The sequence below is a fragment of the Taeniopygia guttata genome, chromosome Z (assembly GCF_048771995.1).
Source record: "Taeniopygia guttata chromosome Z, bTaeGut7.mat, whole genome shotgun sequence".
Lineage (NCBI taxonomy): Eukaryota > Metazoa > Chordata > Aves > Passeriformes > Estrildidae > Taeniopygia > Taeniopygia guttata.
In genome coordinates, this window is record NC_133063.1 from 17,704,418 (window position 1) to 17,725,316 (window position 20,899).

Below are 20,899 nucleotides of genomic sequence, written 5' to 3' on the forward strand. Positions count from 1 at the left end.
TCTTTTCTGAGGAAAAGCTGACTAGCCTAGGAGAGGAAATAAGTTTAGTTCCATCCTTATGAAAATCACAATATATTACAAAATTCACAATTCACAAAATTGTGAATTAGTGTGACTGGTTTTTATTTTCATACTGTATTTCACAATCATACTTCAGAATTATTTTCATGAGTTAAATTTGTAAAATTAAAAGCTGTCTTTGGAGACTGCATTTGAATGTCACATATTTAGAAACACAGGTTTGTCTGAAGTAGATTTTCCTCTTTTCAATCACAAGTTTCTTCAATTTCATAAAGGTAAAAGAAGAAAAACTATTATAGAATACATAGATGCAACCTTTTGTGATTATTTGATTTTTAAAAAAGATTGTGTTTTCCAACTGATGATCATGAAACCAAAGGATTTTTGGTAGCTTACTTTATGCCAAAGCAGTTCTTACATAATAATTATGTAATCAGAAACAAAATAAAGTGGTTGGTTTTTGATTGGTTTGGTGGTTTTTGGTTTGGTTTTTTTTTTTTATTTTGGGGGGGGGGGTGGTTTTGGTTTGGTTTGGTTTGGTTTGGTTTTGGTTTTGTTTTTAATTCCAGGAATTAAAAGAAACTGAAAGCAATTTCTATACTGTACAAGTTGAAGCCTCAAAAGGAAATATCCAGCATGTAGTATCAGGCTTCAGAGAGAGGTATTTGACACTCTGAGCAGATCACATACAATTTATGTTTCAATTTAGGTAGAAAAACATTGGTGTACTACCCAAATGAAAGATGTTACAAAATTCACCTGGGCAAGAGAACAATCAACGGCTCATTTCCATTCATAGCTCTGCATGAAAGGCTTTTCTCTAGCTTAAACTTCCCTGCAGATAGTACAATGCTATTTTTGTTTGATTTTCTCAACCTCATACTTGGTAAATAATTTAATTAATCATATACCAATCCAAATATGAACTGCAAGCATTCACATAAGGAAAGCGGGAAAAAATGTAATGCTTAGCAAGTCCATATCCCTTCTTTCAAAAGTTTATAATTGTAAAATAAGACAAAACAAAAGCAGGAAAACAAACATCCACCATAGTATTTTTTAAAACAAACTAAATACGCATACAAAAATTTAGTTTGCCTCCATCTGGCTTTCACATTTTTTTCCCCTGGGAAAGGTAACATATCACTATTTTTTCCTTCAGTAGGGGAAAACATTATCTGTATGGCTTTAAGATAAGAAAGAACAATATTTTTTTTAAGTCCTTAGAAGTGACTAAGAAGTAATGAATACAAGAATACTTCACCAAGAATATTAAAAACATAAACTACTACTGACTGCAACTATTACTTTCAAATGCAACAGTAATTAAAATATACTGTTAAAATATACCATACATCACCATCAAATTCTCTAATACAAAAAGCATGAAGTAGGAATTTTAATCAGGAAATAGGAAAATAAGTATCTCCCTTCTCTAATTTTCTTCATACCCTGCAAAAAGTTATCTATATTAAAACATTTAAATATCTATATACAAACATTTCCTGTGAGTTAGTTTCTTTTGAATTAGCACTTACCTATCTCTTCCTTATATTAGACACTTCCTCACCTTGGACACTTCAAGTAGCCTTCAGCCACCAACTGAGGTTTCCATCCAACATGCAATCTGATAAAGCTTGTTCCCCAGGCCGAACTAAAGGAAACTCTGATACACAGCAGTGACAACAAAATCCCATGTATTTGATAACTGGGTTTGGTTGGCTGCTTTTGTTTTTTCGGGGGATGAGATTTGGAGAGAATTAAGACGAATCAAAACTCCTTGACACAATGTTTTTACTCTAGTTATGCTGAAAATTTTGTGTCACCTTATGATCAGGGACTTGTGAGTTGATCTGCCCTTATTTATGTATCAAGTAAGGAAATTATTAGCATTCATGACGTCACTGCTTGAATTTTCAGTAGCAGTCTGGAATAAAAGTATACCCAAAACATTTTCCAGATTCATGGCAACTTGCTGTGGATGTGTATTGCCACCTAGAGTGTCAAGTTATAACTGTAGGCATGGAAGTAATTAAACCAACCCAAGCATATCAGTTATTACTAAATGCTCCTTCGAGCATAAGTTTTGCTGCAGAAAACAGTGAGTCTGGGCAGTCTAACTTCTCTTCCCACAGTTGTGGTCAGAGGCTTTCAAAAAAGAATATATTCATTTCCCCAAATAAATCTCCTGTTCTGGTTAGAACATGCTGGCAGATGCTGGATAGTAATCATCTTTAGTTTCACCTGGTAATATATACATTTGCACAATTTTATATTCTTTATGAAGGACCCCATATATTTTCCAAGTCCCTATATACAAGCATGCTTTTTTAACATCCATAAATTTCTGGCCAACAGGAAAAAAATCAACTAGCAAACCATGAAAAAACTACTATATTTAGTTGATACCATATTCAAATTACTGTAGTATTGCTGTGCTGAAGATGGAGCTAACGCTGAAAATATTCTTGTCATTGATCTGCTGGCCAACTAGACCTGCAATCACAGGCTGAGTCACTTCATGATCACCTACCTTCCATCCTCCACTTTTTTCCCCTTTTTATCAGTCTACTTACCAACACACGTTAACTTATGCAGCCTGTTTTTCAAAGTAGTTCTTCACTTTCCTGATGCGGACTGAGCTTTAATCTCCTCCTGGAGGCTTATCTATCTATCTTAGGAACCATAAACTTAATGCGGGCCTTCAATAAACACCTATCACACAATCTAAAACAGGCCTTTAGTTTAGAATAATGCAAAATATTTATGACACGTTGGTCATGCTACTTTGCTATTTAAATCTACTTTTACATATATTTAACTCCTGTATCTGACATACTATTATGCGTGTACTCTTACTGTGCAACTGGCTGATGCAGCACCTGATCAACCCAGATGATGTCTAGATGTGCTTACACCTTACAAGTTCTTAAGCTTGTGGCACTGGTTTTTCCTTTTAGAAAAAAGTATTTTAGAGAATATCAAACTCCCAGTTAACTATAGAAAATATACATTATTTTTTTATTCTGAAATTTAAAACCATACCAAATAAAAACTGTCAACCAGTATGCAGCTACTGAATTATTTCAATGTGTAATGGCATTTCTTTATCTTAAAACATTTCTTAAAACATTATCTTAAAACATTTTTTTTCACTGGATGTTAATGTATATACAAATTAAAACTTCTAAGCTTACATATAGTTTATATGCAGCTTATGAATGAAAAGCCTCTAGAAAAATGGGGTCAGAAGTCAAGACCAGCAATTTGGTAGTTCAGTGTCATATGGCATCTGAAAAATCCAATTTATCGTACCTTTTGTCTCTAATTTCAAATTTATGTAATCTGTCATCACTCCCCATTACTGCCCCAGCCTCTTGTATAACCCATTCTCAAGAGTAATTTCAAGTAGTTTTCCAAGGCTTTTAAATTTACCTCTATTTGCAAAGAGATGAATGGAAAAAATGAATCAGCTCAGGAAACTAAAAGTAGCCGTAACATTCCAGCCTTAACAGAGTCCACAACTGGAATAAACTATGAGGAAAGTGGTTGCCTACAGCACAATTGCAAATGAAGTACACATATGGCTTACAGCACACTCCAAGCTTAAATTTGTTGTAAAGGACTTATTTATCTGGCTATGGGATAGATCAAACATGTATTTGAAAGACCATAATAAAACACCTTCTGTCCCACGAACAGAGTGGAATGACAGATTTTAATAATAAAATGCAGGCTATTGCTAGGATGTATCTACTGTGAGTGAAGAACCAAGCAAATTTTAACTGAGCAGTGTGTTGCAAAGATACCAACTTATAATGCAAAATACTGGATCCTGAGAAGACTGGATGGTCTGAAATACTATAAACTCACAGGAACACATGTACTATATAGGGTCAAAATGTGTATCATATAACCAATTAAAACACTTCAACAAATTAATAGATCTATTTTTCCACTAATTTATTTTGGTTATAGTAAACATAAAATAGCAGTTTTATAGCCTTCTTGCCAGAAAAGGAGTTTGGTTTTTGGAAAAATTTCCAAGTGCCTCCTAAATTGGTGTATTTGGACTCAAACAAAATGCTAAAACTGTCTGAGAAAAATACATATTATTCAAATATGTATCCAACTAATTTGACAGAAAGCAGAAGGATATCCAAAGAGGCACTGTGAACTGCTTAAGTCTCTAAGCCACCTCCTTTCTTCAGAAGGTATTCAGAGATCTCAACAAGCTAAATGAATAAGCAACAAATACAGATACCTAGGCAGAAAAAATTCCAGAATTTTCCAAGTGTTTACCAACGAAGCTGACATGCTCACTATTTTAAGCAAAAAGACCTAATAAATCAACCAAGATACAGACGCAGCAATCTTATGAAATAAAGTCAAGAACTTCACATCGTAATAGTGCCAAAGTTTTCACATACACACAGGCAAAACTTTATTGTCCTTTAACAAACACATTATTAGAAAAAAATAAAATTCAAAAGTTGCCTTTTTCAATAGTGATTACAGAAAAAAATACAATTTTTTCTATCCTTAAAGACAAATTGTATTCCAAAATGTAAGTTTTCCCATACAACTTCAGTCTATTATTAAAGATGTCTTTCTAATTATACTTCAATTTGTAAATAAATTGCAAATCACAAACATTAAGTTTATATTTCACAGCAAAAAAAAACACTACTTGAATGAGCTTCTGCAAAAACTCTCTGCAAGATTCACGATCTCTGCAAAAACACCTTATTAAGTGTGGTTTGAAAGAGTGTGTGTGGTCATTTCATATTGCACTATCTTTTCTTGACATATCTGCCCAAACCTGTAATTCAGATCCTATCAACTAGTTCAGAGAAACTTCACAAAGACAATTAGTAATAACTTTAGATGAACCAAAAACATAAAAAACTGGGTGCCTGCAGCTGTCTGTAATGTGAAAAAGAGAAGGTGAAAATACTTTTTTTCAATGAGAATGTGATACCTTTCAGAACAGCAGCAGCTTTCAGCAGAAAGCAGCCCCTTTTCTTTCCCTTTCTCTGCCACATTTGGTTTCTGGTTTGCATAGAAAAGGGAATGTTTTGTCCGATTTTGATGGACTCTTATTTTTTGGTTTAGCTATTATACAGAAAAAAAAAAAAAAACACATTAGAAATCACTAGAGCTTGTGTGCTTTATGATAAATTCACACATTAAATATTTCACTTTCAGATACCACTTGATTTTTGCTCAGGACAGACAAAATAATTTCACATTTCCTTTAGACATGTAACATATCCCCATTTCTTTTAATTGCATCCCAAAGTAAGAATTTTTTATATTCTTCTTTTAGTCTGCCTCCATGTCTTCAAGTATTCTTATTACACTGCAGGCTCCTCCTTACTGCCCACCTTCAGACAGCTTCCTGTTAAGAACCCAATACCGTTTATCCCATACACTAAGGCAACTCAGATTTGCTTTTGAAGACTGCCACAACAGTTTCTCCAAGACTGCATAAGCATGCTTATTCACCCAAGGAACAAAACCCAAATCTCAATGGAAACAAGTTTCCTGGGAGTCGATGCACAGCTATGAAACAACTGATCAGGTTTCCATTTCAGTCTCTGAGGTATCAGTCCTTGCAGCAGTTTTAGCACTCGATGGAGTCTCTTCATCTAAGTTCTGAATATCAGACAAATCAATAGCAGGCAGTGGTGGTCTCCAGTACAGGAATGAGTTATATTGACAGAATTCTTCTTCTTGCTTTGAAAAGAGACAAATAAACAAAAATTTAACAAAACATTAATGTGTGTATCAGCAGCAGAAAATAAGAAAAAGAAACTTTTCATATGAGACACTGAAACTAGGAAGTTACTCAGCTATTTCATATTAACAACTACTTTATGATTCTTAACTAGATCATGATTTACTTCTGCCTTTTTTAATATTCTTGCGAAGAATTATTAACAGCTTCCATAATTCCATACATTTCTTCAGCTTATGATTTTTGCAAAGAAAAAAGCTGTAAAACTTGTGCAATTACTGGACTTTGCATACAAAAACGGCTCACTGCTTTTTCTTCTCATAATAGTATACAATGTTCATGTACATTAAAAAACTGGTATTCAAGAGAATGTATTTAGCTACTTAACAGCAACTCAGAGGGATGATATATACAGGATAAATAAAGCATTTTATAGTATTTAAACAACATTCTATTTTTTCTTTTCTGTAGCCAAATTTTGTATTCAAGAGAGGAAAGCTTAAGAATCACAGAATATTCTGAGCTGGAAGGGACCCTCAAGGATCAGCAAATGCAGCTCTTAGATGAATTGTCCATATGGGGAGTAAACCCACAGCCTTGGCATTATGAGCACAAATGCTCCAACTTATCTAACTACATAGTATCTCAAAAAACCCTGGAGAAACAAACGCACACATCCTCATCTACTAATTTAATATGGCAGCACAGTTTTAATTTTCATTTAAATGTCTATGAGAAAGTGCACTGCCTTTTTATAAACATGTCACAATTATCAACAGTGGCCAAACTGTACATGTTTCCATGGACATGATACATCTAGGAAGAGGAATGAATTAAGTCATTCCTTAGGTCATGAGCACGTATCTTCTTCTGGTATATAAAAACAGTGTATGCTGACACAAACCTAAAATAATGCATTTCCATGTTATATTGGGTTTGCATTTTTCCTAACATACAATTCGAATTTTTAAATATTTTACTTCACTGTGTCAGCTATAACAGATGCTGAACAGAAGTATTTTTAACAAATAAAATGTAAATTGTTTTGGTATTTCTGAGATACGGACATGCAGCCTGTGGAGGGTCAAAGCACCACTGCAATCTACACTAAATCAACTTCAATGGGACTCTGCAGTGTGGCTCTTGAAAATATTAATTGCTTGTCTCTTGGTTTTGCAACAGAAAAAAAAAAAAAACCAGTAGTGAGTACTATCTCTACACCTTCTCAAATACTGAAAAATTATGCTTTCTCCACTCTTCCCAAAAGAGAGATGTACATAAAATTACCATACTTCTCATTTAAAGAATCCATTTTTCTATTTGTTACTACACAGAACTCTCCTGAACTACAATCTGTCGTACTCAGAAACATCTTCCTGGTGCAAAAGCCCCGCATGACAATAATAATTCAGAGAGGATGAAAGGTGCAGACATTTCATAGCAGTAAGATGGCTCCTTGCCTGTAGAACACTACTAATGTAAATTTCCTCATTGGGAAAGTTTGTCTTAGAAAATATTAAAGAACAAAAGTTCCCATTAATTGAGACTAAAACAAATTAAATGACACCGTGACACAGGAACAAAAGGATTGATTATACTGAAACTGGAAGAAAGCCAAACTAAAAGTAGTTGCCCATTCTTGTAAACTGGAAGTTTTGTACAGCACAGCATTAACAACAATTGACAAGCGTGGAAAGGATGACTTCCCAGTCTGTATTGCAACACAGGCAGCATCACTCACACAGAACTGTGCAGAGCAGGTGGCTAACAAATTCTTTGAAAAAATCTCAGTTGATAGTTTCAAAAACTGTCAACTACTTTTACAAATTCTCCCCTGCATTATTTGAACTTCCCTGATATTTTAGTATTTTTTTTTTAAAAATACTGAGCACTAAGTACTTAAAATCAGAACCCTCATGCTCTGTATGCATAAAGTGAATGACAGCACCCTCATTTCAAAATTATTAGAGTGTAAGAGTTCATCAACACATACTTAATTTTGGACTAAGACAACATGCACAATTACTCTCAAAAGCTTTCAGGTTTACAGATTAGCAACACTGCAGTGTGAAAATGAAAAAAGTACAAAAGACAGGCACAAGCGCTAAACATTTGTACCTATAAGGCAAAACAAACCACCAAATATTCACCTTCAGCTAGGTAAGTTTCCACACAGGTCTTGTGTAGAAATTCTATCAAGGTAGGCAACAAGGTAGGCAAGCTCAAGACATACAAAAGCTCAGTTTCTATAGACTAAGTTGCATAATATTTAAGGAGTTAGTTTTCCAACTCTAGTTGCAAAAGTGCACTTTGAATTAAAAAAATCTTTCTTCTCTGGCCAACTGCAATATGATGCTTTAAACCTGTGATAGGAGTCAAACTGTTCTGCAGAGGTTTGTTCAATTTTTTAGATTGCTATGCTTATGAATATACGTGTTCCGTCTTCAAAAGGAAATGTTTGTGTTTAAAATGGCTGTATAATATTCATATGACATAGAATTTTTTCTGAATGTCTTCCTGCCTTAATTTTACCATTCACTAACAAATCAATCAACCAAGAACACGCAAAAAAAGCAGAGAATGAAAAATAAAAGCCAGTGTTTTCTTTACAGATTGTATGTGGGTGTTATACTGTGAGAGGCCACAAATGATCGAAATTTGTCTTCAACTCCCAACCAAAGCCCATCTAACCTGATCAGACTTTCTGCCACCTCCATATCACTGAACCTAATTGATCTAATAGTCTTTCAAGATCTAGGTGGGAGGAAAACTAAGTTTAACATGTACCAAACGTCTGTGTTTGAAATCTGTGAAATCTGGTCACAATCTGCTTTGGTTGTGCGGGGTTTTTGGTGGGGTTTTTTTTGTTTTGTTTTGTTTTGGTTTTTTTATTACGATTTTCTTCATATGTACCAAATTTTGTTTGCTGAACTACTGTATTAAAATGTAGTCAAGGCCAGGAAGAAAAACGTATATTGCTCAAAGTTAACCAGAAAACTCGTTTCAATATACTCTAATCATTACGACACTGATGCCTCTCCTCAGCCCACCGCCTCCGCTAAATGTTGAGGTTAAAAGATAGCTCTGGCATTGCTATTAAATGTCAAACCACGAAGTTTAGGAAGCTGACGCTGTAGCGAGCCTAACCCTCACCCTCACACAACAGAGGTAACACCAGAACAGGCTCTGCGAGCTTCCCCCGCACTCCTGGAGGGGATGAAGCCGAGCACAACCCGAGGTAAGGTGGACAGGCTGTTTCGTGGCACGGGCGGGGAAGGAACGGGTAAAGCTGGTGACGCTTCCCGTGCCCCGAGGAGCACAAAAGTAAAAGCAGCTCGAAGATGCCCGCGGCCAGGCGGCGCAGATGGGGCGGGGCGGCACCGAGCCCGCCAGCACCCCCGGCTGACACGGGCGTCCCGCCGACACGCTCCGCCGCCGCGGGCACCACCCCTCCCTCCCTCCCTTCCCTCCCCGCGGACGAGCGCCGCGGGCCCGTCCCGCACGGTACCTCGGCGGCGGCGGGGGCGGCCCGCTCTTTGCCCCGGCCGCCCGCGCGTCCCTCCGCCGCCGGCGCGTCCTGGGCCGCCGCGGTCCCGCCGCGCCGCCGCCGCCCGCCGCCCGCCTCCCCCGGCTGCGCGCGGGGGGCGCCGGGCCCGAGCCGCTTTCCCGGCGGCGCCTCCGCCTCCTCCAGCGGGCGCTTGGCCGCGCCGCCCGGCTCCGCGCGGGGCCGCCGCTCGCCCGCGCGGGGCAGCGCCGGGTCCCGCAGCAGCCGCTTCACGGGCACGTGGCACAGCAGCGGCTCCGCGCGGCGCTTGGCCATCCGGGGCCGCCGGCTCCGCGGGGCCGCTGCGCCCCTCGCTCCGCGCCGCCGCCGGGAGGCGGAGCTGCCCGCCGCGCTGCCTGACGGGAGGAACCGGCGGGGAGCGCCCTCACAGCCCCCGCCGGCCGGGGAGACATCGAGCCTTTAGTACCCGTGAAACCCGCTCCGTCTCTGTGAAAAGTGCCAGTCACTTGTTTTAAAATGTTAAAAGTGCGGTAATAATAAAATAGTTATAAAAATAGTAGTAAAAATTAGAGAAATATGAATTTGGAGAATCAAGAGTTAGGACAATAAAGGACAATAAAAAGCAAAGAATTACGAACCTCCGGGTGTCTGGCACTCTGCCATAGGTGAGAAAATGGCTACTCTCTTTTCGTAATTATTGAAAGGTTCATTAAGCCGTATCAAAAATACAAGGGAAGACTGAATAGAGAAATGTTACAGCGCCGGCAGTAACGGGTTTTTCCCACCATGTGCTCACCCACGCAACGGAGGTTTTGCCTTTTAACCCTTTAATCCCGCCCAAGGTTCTGTCCATCGTCGCCAGTCACAATCCAACACTCCCAGATGTCCCCAACTCTCCCAGACACCCCGGCTGTCTCTTGATAACAACAGGATGGGGTAGAACATAACTATAAATAGATAAAACCTTTCTTAACCTATATACATGATATCTGTCTGTTAATTGTGAGAGTCAATCATCTCATCACTCATCTATCATAAACAAACACACCTCACTAACAAAGGATTAACCCTTAAAAGCAATAGCCTGTTGCATATTCATAAATCTCATACATGATGCAAGTATTCCTACTCCTCCTCTCTGCCCATCTCTTGGAAGATTTTAAATTCTTTTATTTGATTAGAGCTCTTTCTCTTACAATGTCCTTTGACCCTACAGTAAAAACAGATATTTCTAGAATGCTCCTGAGATTTGGGTTGGACTGGAGCTCTGTTTTTTTCCTTTCCCTTTTCTCTTTTTATGTCTGGGACTGGTGCCTGAGGGTTTTAGATTCTTCTGGAAATTACTTTCTCATATAGCGGTTACCATAATTTTTGCTTTCACTTTATCTTTTCCTTCATCTCTCTGGACATAAATCTTTTGAGCCTTCTTTAATAAATCATCTAATGATCTATTATGCCAATCCTCAATATTTTTCTAGGTTGTTTTTTTTTTTTTTTTTTTTTTAATATCTGGCCTGGCATTTGTGACAAAATTAATTCTTAACAGAGCTTGTCCCTCAAGTCTCAGGGTCTACTCCAGAATATTGTTTCATATTTCTCCTAAGCCTGTCTAACTATTTAGTTGGAGTTTCTTTCCCTTGCTGTCCCTCAAAAGCCTTTTTAGCATTTTTGCCCTTGGGGTGCCATCTCTTTTATTCCCTTGATTATCAAATTACGATAATCATTCATGTGTTTCTTCCCCTCCTCATCATTTTGACCCCAATCATGAGGTGCTGTTGGCACTTTCTGATCTGGGGTTGAAGGGGGGGGCCTGCTGGTTTTCTTTTTCCCAAACTTTTATTCCAGCTGCTCTGATCAATTGCCTTTCCTCCTTAGACAAAACTATTTTCATTATAGATTGCATCTTTTCCCAAGTATAAATGTTTGGACCTAAGAATTGGTCTAATTGCTCAGCTGTTCCTATGGGATCTTCCAGAATTCCTTTTTATTTTTTTTAAATTTATGACTCCAGAAGAAGTCAAAGGACTGTTTACAAACCCCGTTCCACCCCCTCCCATTGGACCCTCTCTTAGCAGAAATAGACTAATCCCTTCATCCTATTCGTTTTTGGTTTTTTTACCTCTATAGCTTTTCTCCCATGTTTAGAGATCAGGAGGGTTGTCTTCTAAATGAGCTTCTTGTGTTTCAGTAAGACAGATCTTCTCCAGGGAGAGAGTTATCTTGAACAGCAGGAGCTGCTGTTACCAAGAGACCAGGAGCCAGGGCAGGGATGGGAAAAGGGGGTGAGGGGAGGGAAGGGCAGGGCGCAGGTGGGGGCTGCTGCCGGAGCCCCCAAAGGAGGGGGATCTTTCTGTTGGAACAAAGCCGGAGCATGGATAGCCCCAACATGGTTCATGGCAGCTGGCATTTTTTTTCTGTCTTGTTCCCAGCCCTTCTCCTTCCCTGGCATACTCTCTTCTGGATTAAACGGTTCGTTTGAATTTATAAATAAATTTAGAGCCTGACAAATCCAAACTTCAAAAAAAAAAGCCACATATCTAGGGCAATAAACGTGGTCAGATCTTACTTCCTTCTTTGCCCATTCATACAAAATTGGATCACCTTTACCTTGTCCTTTCTCCTTGTACAAGGATTTTTTTATCCCAGTTAGTTAACATAACTCCCAGAGGGCTCTCTTGGGGTATCTTTGCTGGTACCCTTTTTTTTTCCTGTATGCTAACTTACTGGTTTTCTGTCCTAGTTTTCAAGATCTTACCTATTTGTTCCCTGCCTGTTTCCCACTATTTCTCCAACAACTTACCACCTTTTTCCCCCTGTAAAAAAAAACCCCTTCTCTCACAATACAATTCAATACACCTCCCTCCAAGGAGCTAAAGTGAGGCTTAAAATAAACAATCTACATATATAAACTTTCATTAATCTGTGGGAGGGGGTGTGGCTGGTGACCTCCCTGCATTGCCATGGGAGGCCACAGATGTGTAGTTTTCCCGCCTCCCAAGTTGTCTGTTAGCTGTTCTCCCTTCCCCCCAGTTTATGTCAATCATTTTGTACTCCTTCCCTTTGTTCTGGAAAGTTCTAAGTTCTTTGTACCCCCATTGGTTCCTCCCTCGAAACCACTCCTTCCCTCTATCCCGGTTGGCCGTTGCCATGTCACTCTCCGTTGACTCCACCCTCATACCCTCACCCGGTTGGATGCTCTACCCCTTGGCCCTCCTCCTCTGTAACTGTTATATACCCTGCCCCGCCCTGGTTCGGGGCTCTCAGAGCTGGCTCGCCCTCTGAGTGGTTGCTTCCCTTCACCCCCTTCGCCTTCCCTTTGAGAAGCCCTCAGAATAAAGCCGTCTGAGAGACTCCCGTCAGGTGGAAGACTCCTTCTCTTTACTGCCACCATAGCGTGCCCGAAGTCCCCGACTCAGTCGGAGCGGACCGAGCCACGCTACAACTGGCGCCCGAACACGCTGACCCCTGCACGGAGTCAAGCGGAGAGCGTCTCCTCGACAGCTTCGACTCCGTGAGCCGGCTGCCCGAGGAATTCAAGCGCCGTTCGGACATGGTTCCACGGACGACGGTGCTTCGTTTTCTGAAGACCCCTCGCCTCGTGGGCTGCAGACACCCGGAGGAGCAGGAACAGCAGCTTCGCGGAAGCTCCCTCGCACTCCGGACCTGCAGCGCTTCCACCCCCCTTTGAGGCCATCTTCTTTTCGACGGGCGTCCTTTGTGGTGAGTTTTTCGTGGCCCGTCTGGCACCTGACCCCGTCTCTTTTCTTTTCTGTTCTCCTTTGCCTCTTTGGGGAATTTTTAGCCGTTTTGACATAATGGGCAACCGTATGTCTCCGGCTCGGCGGGATTTCTATTCCCATGTTAAGTCATCCCTTGTTCTGGGAAATATTTCTTTTAACAAAAGGCATTTAAAAGCCTTAATTAACTTAATTTTTGACCACCTTCCTGACACTGCGCAGGAAGATTTTAACTCGGTTCAGTTTTGGGGAAAAGTTGGGCGTTTATTATACGATTTACAAGTTAAGGGAAATTTTAAAGTGGGACGTTTCTTTCCTTTATTTCATTCTATCTTTACGTTATTTAAACAAAAACGGGAGAGTTGGGCCCCCAGTTTTCCTAACCCTCATTCCGTCCCCCCCACTCCTAACCCCTTTTCCCCTAAGGGTGGGTCGGGCAGCAGACCCTGCCAAAGTCCGGCACAGGGTTGCCACCGTCTCCCTGCTGCTCCCCGTCCCATCCTGTCCTCTTTTCGACCTGGGACTGGCCACCCCAGTTCGACCCTTTCCTTGCCCCAAGACCCTCAGACCCCTGTCCCCAGTTTAAAACCTTGCTGTTCTATTCCAAATCTGTGCCAGCATCAATCACAAAATGGCGCCGGCCGCATGGCCGAGCTGGCACCAGAAGCGCCACAAAATGGCGTCCCAGCTCCTCCCTACTCCCCTCGGGTTCCCGCCATTTCCCCATTGACCCCGCCTCCGTCGAGTGCCGCCCCTGCGTCGGGTCCCGCCCCGTCTGATGCGTCGATGGTGTCATCGTCGGGACCCGCCCCTTCCGTCCCCTTGACCACGCCCCTGGGTGGGCCCCCGGTGGGAGGGACCGGCCTACAGGAAGGCCACGCCCCTGTGGGTGGGAACCCCCTGCCGGAAGGCCCTGCCCCAGGAGGTGGGCCTAGTCCCGCCTCCCCCTCTCCAGCCACTTCCGGTTCCCACGCTACCGGAACCGGAAGTAGGCCTGGCCGGAAGCAGGCCATTTTGGCCTGTAGGGCTCCACGCCACCGGAGCCCAACGGTCAGGGAGAGACTTAAGGCCCTCACCCGTCCTGCCTCATCCTCTGAAGAGGATGAGGACGGTGACAGCCCCCGGCCCACATCTAGGCCGGGAGGTGGGTGGGCTAAGATACGGGCAGCGGCCATCGAGGACGGCGACTTAGACCTGGCACGTGACCTCGGGCCTTTTGCTGCACCGGTGGTAAGGGAGAGGGGAAAGCGGCCCCGGTGGGAACAGGTACCATATGCTGAGGTGAAGGAGCTGAGGAAAGCGGCCAAAGACTATGGCCGCGAATCGCCATTCTTCAAAAATGTATTGGACCTCACCTTCTCAGGACGGACATTAGTTCAGCATGATATCAAATACATTGCCAAGTCCCTGTTGTCCCCCACGGAACTCCTGCTTTGGGAGGTTCAGTGGAAAAAGCTACTGAAACCTCTCATTATAAAGCACAACCTAGCGGAGACCCTGGGCACAGGCGACGAGGTAATGGAGGCTATTGCGGGAGATGGAGAATTCGGCCAGCCTGAGGACCAGATCCAACTACCGATACCTCTCCTTGATGACATCAGAGAGGCTGGCCGTGCCGCGCTGCTAAAAATCCCGGACGGCAGAACTCCCTCCCAAAGTTTTTCAACTATTCTCCAAGGACCGGACGAGTCATTCATCAAATTTGTCGACCGCCTCAGAGAGGCCATAGATAAGCAGATAGAGCACCCTGCGGCAAGGGAAGAGCTCCTCCGAAAGATGGCAGTGACCAACGCCTCGGCGGAGACAAAGAAGATCTTGAGGGCGTTACCGCAGGACCCCGAGCCCACCATCACCCAGATGGTGGAGGCGTGCGTCAAAGCAACGTCCACCGAGGTAACGGTCGCAATGGCAGTGAGTAAAGGGGTGGGGGAGGCTATGTTGAATTTGAACACTGTGCGCTGCTTCGGGTGTGGCCAGATGGGCCACATACAAGCAAACTGTCCACACTGGCCCCCGGAGCAGTTTTACAACCCGTATATGCCTTCCCCAAGACCCCCACCCAGGAACTCTTTCCCGCCATACCAGCCGGCGGGAAACGGGCCGCGGAGCGCGAGGAGGGGCCGCGTGAGGACAACAAATGGCCCTTCTCAGCGCCCGAGCCTCCCTACTATCCGGGAGGACCAATGGCCCAGGGGACAGTTTCGGAGGATTGGCGGAGCACCGACGACGGACTTCGCCTCCTCCGAAGAACGGCCAACTTAGATCCCGGCCGCCGCCAGGTCCTCAAGAGCTCCATGACTGTCACCTTCCAGGATGAGGACCTGGTGAGAATCCCCGCGGGGTTCCTGGAGCCCCCTCACTGCCAGGGCGAAGCGACCGTCCTCATTGTCGGAGACGCAAGGCACACACCCGACAGGATCTCCATCATCCCTGAAGTGGTGTGTGTCCCACCGGGGTCCGAGGTAACGGTCTCGGTCACCTGCCATGAGCCCCCCTACACCTTGGGCAGAGGACTCCCCTTCGCCCTGCTCTATCTGCTGGACTCAAACGACCTCTCTGGACGGGACTCAGAACAAGACATTCATGTGTTTCTTACTCAAAATGTGACTAAAGAGAGACCAATAATCCGAACTGTGCTTTCTTTGCAGGGAAAGTCGGTGGCGATGAACCTAATGGCAGACACTGGGGCGGATGTCACCATCATTCCCAGGTCAAAGTGGCCCCGCGACTGGGAGTTGGTGCCCCCTTGTGGCACAATCTCCGGAGTGGGCGGAGCTGTCAACTCCATGCGCAGCCGACGCTTGGTAAGTGTGGAGGGTCCAGAGGGACAAATAGCCACAATTCGACCGTTTGTGGTTTCTTCAAACATCATGCTATTAGGCAGGGACGTATTGTCCCAGTGGGGTGCCCGCCTTGACATCCCTAGCCCTGCGTGGGATTTTTAGTGTGGGCCACTGCGGAGCGCACCTCCCCGCCGTTGAATTGGAAGACCGATGTTCCGGTGTGGGTGGATCAGTGGCCCCTTGTGGAGGAGAAATTAAATGCGCTCAACGAACTTGTTGAGGAGCAGGTGCGCCTTGGGCATTTAATACCCTCCACCAGCCCTTGGAACACCCCTGTCTTTGTAATAAAAAAACCAGGCAAAGACAAGTGGCGCCTGCTCCAGGACCTCCGCAGGGTAAATGATGTCATTGAAGACATGGGCCCCCTCCAGCCTGGGCTTCCCTCACCCTCCATGCTTCCCCGGGATTGGCAGCTCGCAGTCATTGATATCAAAGACTGCTTTTTCAACATCCCTTTGTATCCTGGAGATGCCCCCAGGTTCGCCTTTTCCGTACCATCAATTAATCAGGCGGAACCTTATAAAAGGTATCAATGGACCACCTTGCCCCAGGGAATGAAAAATTCTCCAGTGCTCTGCCAAACCTTTGTAGCACAGGTTCTTTCGCCAGTCCGCCGACTTTTCCCTGATGCCATCATATTGCACTACATGGACGATGTTCTTGTCTGCGCGGAGACGACCACCTACCTCCGCGCAGCCCTCAATAAGACAATAAAAGCCATCAAGGATGCGGGTTTCCAGATTGCGGAGGAGAAGATCCAGCTCTCCGCCCCATGGAAGTATTTGGGCATCACCATCACGGGAAGGACCGTCGTGCCCCAGTCTGTGACCATCAAAGACAACCCACGGACCCTGCGGGATCTGCAGCAGATCTGCGGCACCATCACGTGGATCCGACCTCTCCTGGGACTCACCACGGAGGAACTGGCGCCCCTCTTCGAACTCCTGAGAGGAGACGGCGACCTGGCTTCTCCACGCGAGCTGACACCTGCCGCGAAGGGAGCCCTGGAGAGAGTCGCGGAAGCCATCAGATCCCGCCAGGCGCACCGTGTGGACCGGGTCCTCCCTATCACCCTTGCCATCTTGGGTAAGTGCCCAAACTTCCATGGGTTGCTGTTTCAGTGGGATACTGGGCGTAAGGACCCACTCCTCATCATCGAGTGGCTGTTCCTTCCGCACCAGCCCCCAAAGACCATCTCCACACCCGCTGAATTGATGGCCAAACTCATCATTAAAGGCAGGCAACGCCTCCGGACCCTCGCAGGGTGCGATCCGGCGTGCATTTATGTCCCTTTAAATCTGGAACAATTGGAGTCTCTTCTGCAAACGAATGAAAACCTCCAAATTTCCTTGGACAGCTATCCTGGCCAAATCTCTATACATTATCCTAAACATAAACTGTTTAAGGATACCTTCTATTTGGCCCCAAAATCCTACAAGAGCAAAACACCAATTAAAGATGCTCTCACAGTGTTCACTGATGGGTCGGGAAAATCCCACAAATCAGTGATCACGTGGAAAGACCCGGAGAGTCAGAAGTGGGAGTCTGACATCCAAATCGTTGAGGGTTCCCCCCAGATCGCAGAACTTGCTGCGGTCGTGAGAGCATTCAAGAAATTCCAACAGCCTTTCAATCTGGTTACTGATTCGGCGTATGTAGCCGGGATAGCAGAGCGGGCAGAACACGCCATGCTCAAAGAAATTCAAAACAAAAAACTGTTTGGGTTGCTCACGGAATTAATTTGGCTGATCTCCCACCGCGAGCAACCCTATCACATAATGCACGTCCGGGCGCACACAGACCTGCCAGGAGCCATCGCTGAGGGTAACCGGAGGGCAGACCATTTAGCAGCGGTTGTCGCCACTACCTCTTCTGTACATTCAATAACTAACACAATCCCAGACATTTTTGCACAGGCAAGGCTCAGTCATGCGTTTTTCCACCAGAACGCTCCTGCCCTTGCCAGGCAATTCAAAATCTCGAAGGAACAGGCCAAGGCCATCCTCGCCACTTGCCCCAGCTGTCAGTCCCTCGCCCTTCCACCAGTGGCGTCAGGGGTTAATCCCCGGGGATTGGGAGCGTTGGAGCTGTGGCAGATGGATGTGACACATTACAACGCTTTTGGCCGTCTCAAATACATCCATGTGTCAATTGATACATTTTCAGGTGCGATCTTCGCCTCTCTCCACACTGGGGAGAAGACGAAGGACGCCAAAAAACATCTATTCATGGCGTTCGCGACACTGGGAGTCCCGAAGGCAATTAAGACCGACAACGGCCCGGGACTCACCTCAAAACAATTTGAACTGTTCTTGCAGCAATGGGGCATCAAACATACCACCGGCATTCCGCATAATCCCACAGGGCAGGCCATAGTGGAGCGCTCCCACAAAGAACTCAAAAGATTGCTCGATCAGCAACATGACGCGGCGTTGTCCATGACTCCGGTCGAGCGCCTTTGCAAAGCACTTTATGTACTGAATTTCTTAAACTGCACCGACCGTGAGCCAGATCCGCCCGTCATCAGGCACTTTACGAACACCACGCGAGCACTTTTGAAGGAGCGCCCACCGGTCCTTGTCCGGGACCCGGAATCCCGAGCCATCACAGGGCCCTTTCCGTTAATAACCTGGGGGAGAGGGTATGCCTGTGTCTCAACAGCTCATGGCCCAAAGTGGATTCCGGGGAAATACGTGAAGCCATTCCTGGAAGATGCCCCAGCTGCAGAACCACCGTTGCCACAGAACCCACCGGCTGCGCCTCCCACAACACCGGACGACGCAGTCGCATGGAAAAGACGACGAACGAAGAGGACCGGGAGCCGTCCCAACTTGGTGTCCCGAGTCCTCATCACCAGACTGTACCACTCACCGGACTCGACATCTAAAGATACCCCATCCCCTCCAGTCACCTTTCCCTTACCCCCTTACCTTACCCGCTTTCCCTATACCCCTGTGCCCTAAATTGTTTCCTTTTTAACCCAAAAGGGGGAGCTGGGAGGGGAGGGAACCAAACCTTTTCTGTTATTTACGTTTTCTCTTGTGTTATTAGAATAAGGATGGCTGCCCATATGTCACCGATCCGGGAGAAATACCAGAAACCGCCCCACTGCACCCAGCTGGCCGTCGCTGTGGCCTTTGTCATCCTATGGCTGCAAGCGGCGGAAGGATGGATTGTTCAGCAGCCGAAGGAAAACGTGTGGGTCACGCTTGCCAAGTCCTTGCAGCAGGACAATCTATGTTTGGCCATGGGCAGTGTGGACAATCCCTTGTCCACATGCCTGGTGGGGGTTCCCCTGGTCGCCGACGATTGGCCAGTTTTCAACTCCGACCTACTCCGAACCACGGGTAAGAGACCTAACCCGGTTGACACTTGGGACGAGTGGACAAAAATTCTGTCTAATAGTAAGGAGGAACCCCAAGAATTGGACTTGCTGGGGTCCTCTCACGCAGAATACTGCGTCAAATTTTATTATAGGAGGCCAAGTCAGAATTGGCATGGACTTGACTTAGCCAAGAATACATACAGAAAGGATGTAACACCTCTAAGCAAAAAATACAACAGCCAAACCTGGTGCAATTACACCAGCCAGGTAGTTTCGGTCTCGTCCACACGTCCTAAGGTGTTGCCCAAGGGGATGTTTCTTATCTGTGGGGACAGAGTATGGTCAGGCATTCCATCTCGGCTCCAGGGAGGACCATGTAGCCTTGGCAAGCTTGCGACTCTAACTCCAAATAAAACCCAGATTTTAGAATGGAGGAAGGAAAAACAATTGGCCCGTAAAAAACGATCATATAACGAATTCGATTCAAATTGTGATTCGCAGTTGTATAATTGGGGTAAGACAAAGAGAATTGCTGCGTCCATATTCCTTCCATGGTACGCAGCAGCAAAAGCCCTTGGTGAGCTTTCTCACCTGGAGTGTTGGGTAAACAAGAATGCCAACGCTACGTCGGCCGCCCTCTCAGACCTCTTGGCGGACGAACAGACCACCAGGCACGCAACCCTACAAAATCGGGCTGCGATAGACTTTTTACTCTTAGCCCATGGCCACAGCTGCGAGGACTTTGACGGATTGTGCTGCTTCAACCTGTCATCGAGAAGCAAATCCATTCAGGCCCACATCCAACAGATAAGAGAACAAGTAAAGGATTTAAAGACAGAGAACCCATCGGCTGCTGACCCAATAGACAAGACATTCTCGCAGTGGGGCATCCCCGGATGGGCAGCCCCCATCGTGAAAGGACTTATTTGGATCTTAGTTATTATTTTCCTTATTTTCGTTGCTTTAGCCATTTTTAAACAATATTTAGTTAAGACTTTCGGTTCCGCTTATTTAGTTAATAAAGACGGGGGAGATGTGGGAGGGGGTGTGGCTGGTGACCTCCCTGCATTGCCATGGGAGGCCACAGATGTGTAGTTTTCCCGCCTCCCAAGTTGTCTGTTAGCTGTTCTCCCTTCCCCCCAGTTTATGTCAATCATTTTGTACTCCTTCCCTTTGTTCTGGAAAGTTCTAAGTTCTTTGTACCCCCATTGGTTCCTCCCTCGAAACCACTCCTTCCCTCTATCCTGGTTGGCCGTTGCCATGTCACTCTCCATTGACTCCACCCTCATACCCTCACCCGGTTGGATGCTCTACCCCTTGGCCCTCCTCCTCTGTAACTGTTATATACCCTGCCCCGCCCTGGTTCGGGGCTCTCAGAGCTGGCTCGCCCTCTGAGTGGTTGCTTCCCTTCACCCCCTTCGCCTTCCCTTTGAGAAGCCCTCAGAATAAAGCCGTCTGAGAGACTCCCGTCAGGTGGAAGACTCCTTCTCTTTACTGCCACCATAGCGTGCCCGAAGTCCCCGACTCAGTCGGAGCGGACCGAGCCACGCTACATTAATCTACTTTTATTTCTCACTCATTCTCACACACATTCATTCACACCTTCAAGCCTGTTAATTCATACTTTTCGATTCCTTAACCAAGTTTTTGGTGCCTCACCCACTTGGACTATCTAAGTTACTTTTTTTCAACACCCTAGAACTTTAAGTACAGATACCCCTAAGTTTC

General features: G+C 45.1%; 3 protein-coding genes across 7 annotated transcripts in view; 1 reads left to right on the forward strand and 2 right to left on the reverse strand.

Annotated features, from left to right (window-relative positions):
- Positions 1-3,826, reverse strand: part of TRPM6 (transient receptor potential cation channel subfamily M member 6) — a 100,177-nt gene extending 96,351 nt beyond the window's left edge. For all 5 annotated transcript variants that reach the window (XR_012053093.1, XR_012053094.1, XM_072922522.1 and 2 more), the window contains exon 1: positions 1,560-3,826. The gene's annotated coding sequence lies outside the window, so the exon portion shown is untranslated. The remainder of the gene's footprint in view (positions 1-1,559) is intronic.
- Positions 3,827-4,429: 603 nt separating this feature from the next.
- CZH9orf40 (chromosome Z C9orf40 homolog) lies at positions 4,430-9,648 on the reverse strand. The gene is made up of 2 exons (XM_030258027.4): positions 9,270-9,648; positions 4,430-5,760 (listed from the first exon to the last, which is right to left on the reverse strand). The coding sequence occupies exons 1-2, from the start codon at positions 9,579-9,581 to the stop codon at positions 5,602-5,604; spliced, it is 471 nt and encodes a 156-aa protein (XP_030113887.4). The 5' UTR covers positions 9,582-9,648; the 3' UTR covers positions 4,430-5,601.
- A 2,545-nt stretch (positions 9,649-12,193) lies between these two features.
- LOC140681883 (uncharacterized) lies at positions 12,194-20,659 on the forward strand. Its single transcript, XM_072922523.1, has 2 exons — positions 12,194-12,986; positions 18,898-20,659. The coding sequence occupies exon 2, from the start codon at positions 18,905-18,907 to the stop codon at positions 20,264-20,266; it is 1,362 nt and encodes a 453-aa protein (XP_072778624.1). The 5' UTR covers positions 12,194-12,986; positions 18,898-18,904; the 3' UTR covers positions 20,267-20,659.
- Positions 20,660-20,899: the final 240 nt, after the last annotated feature.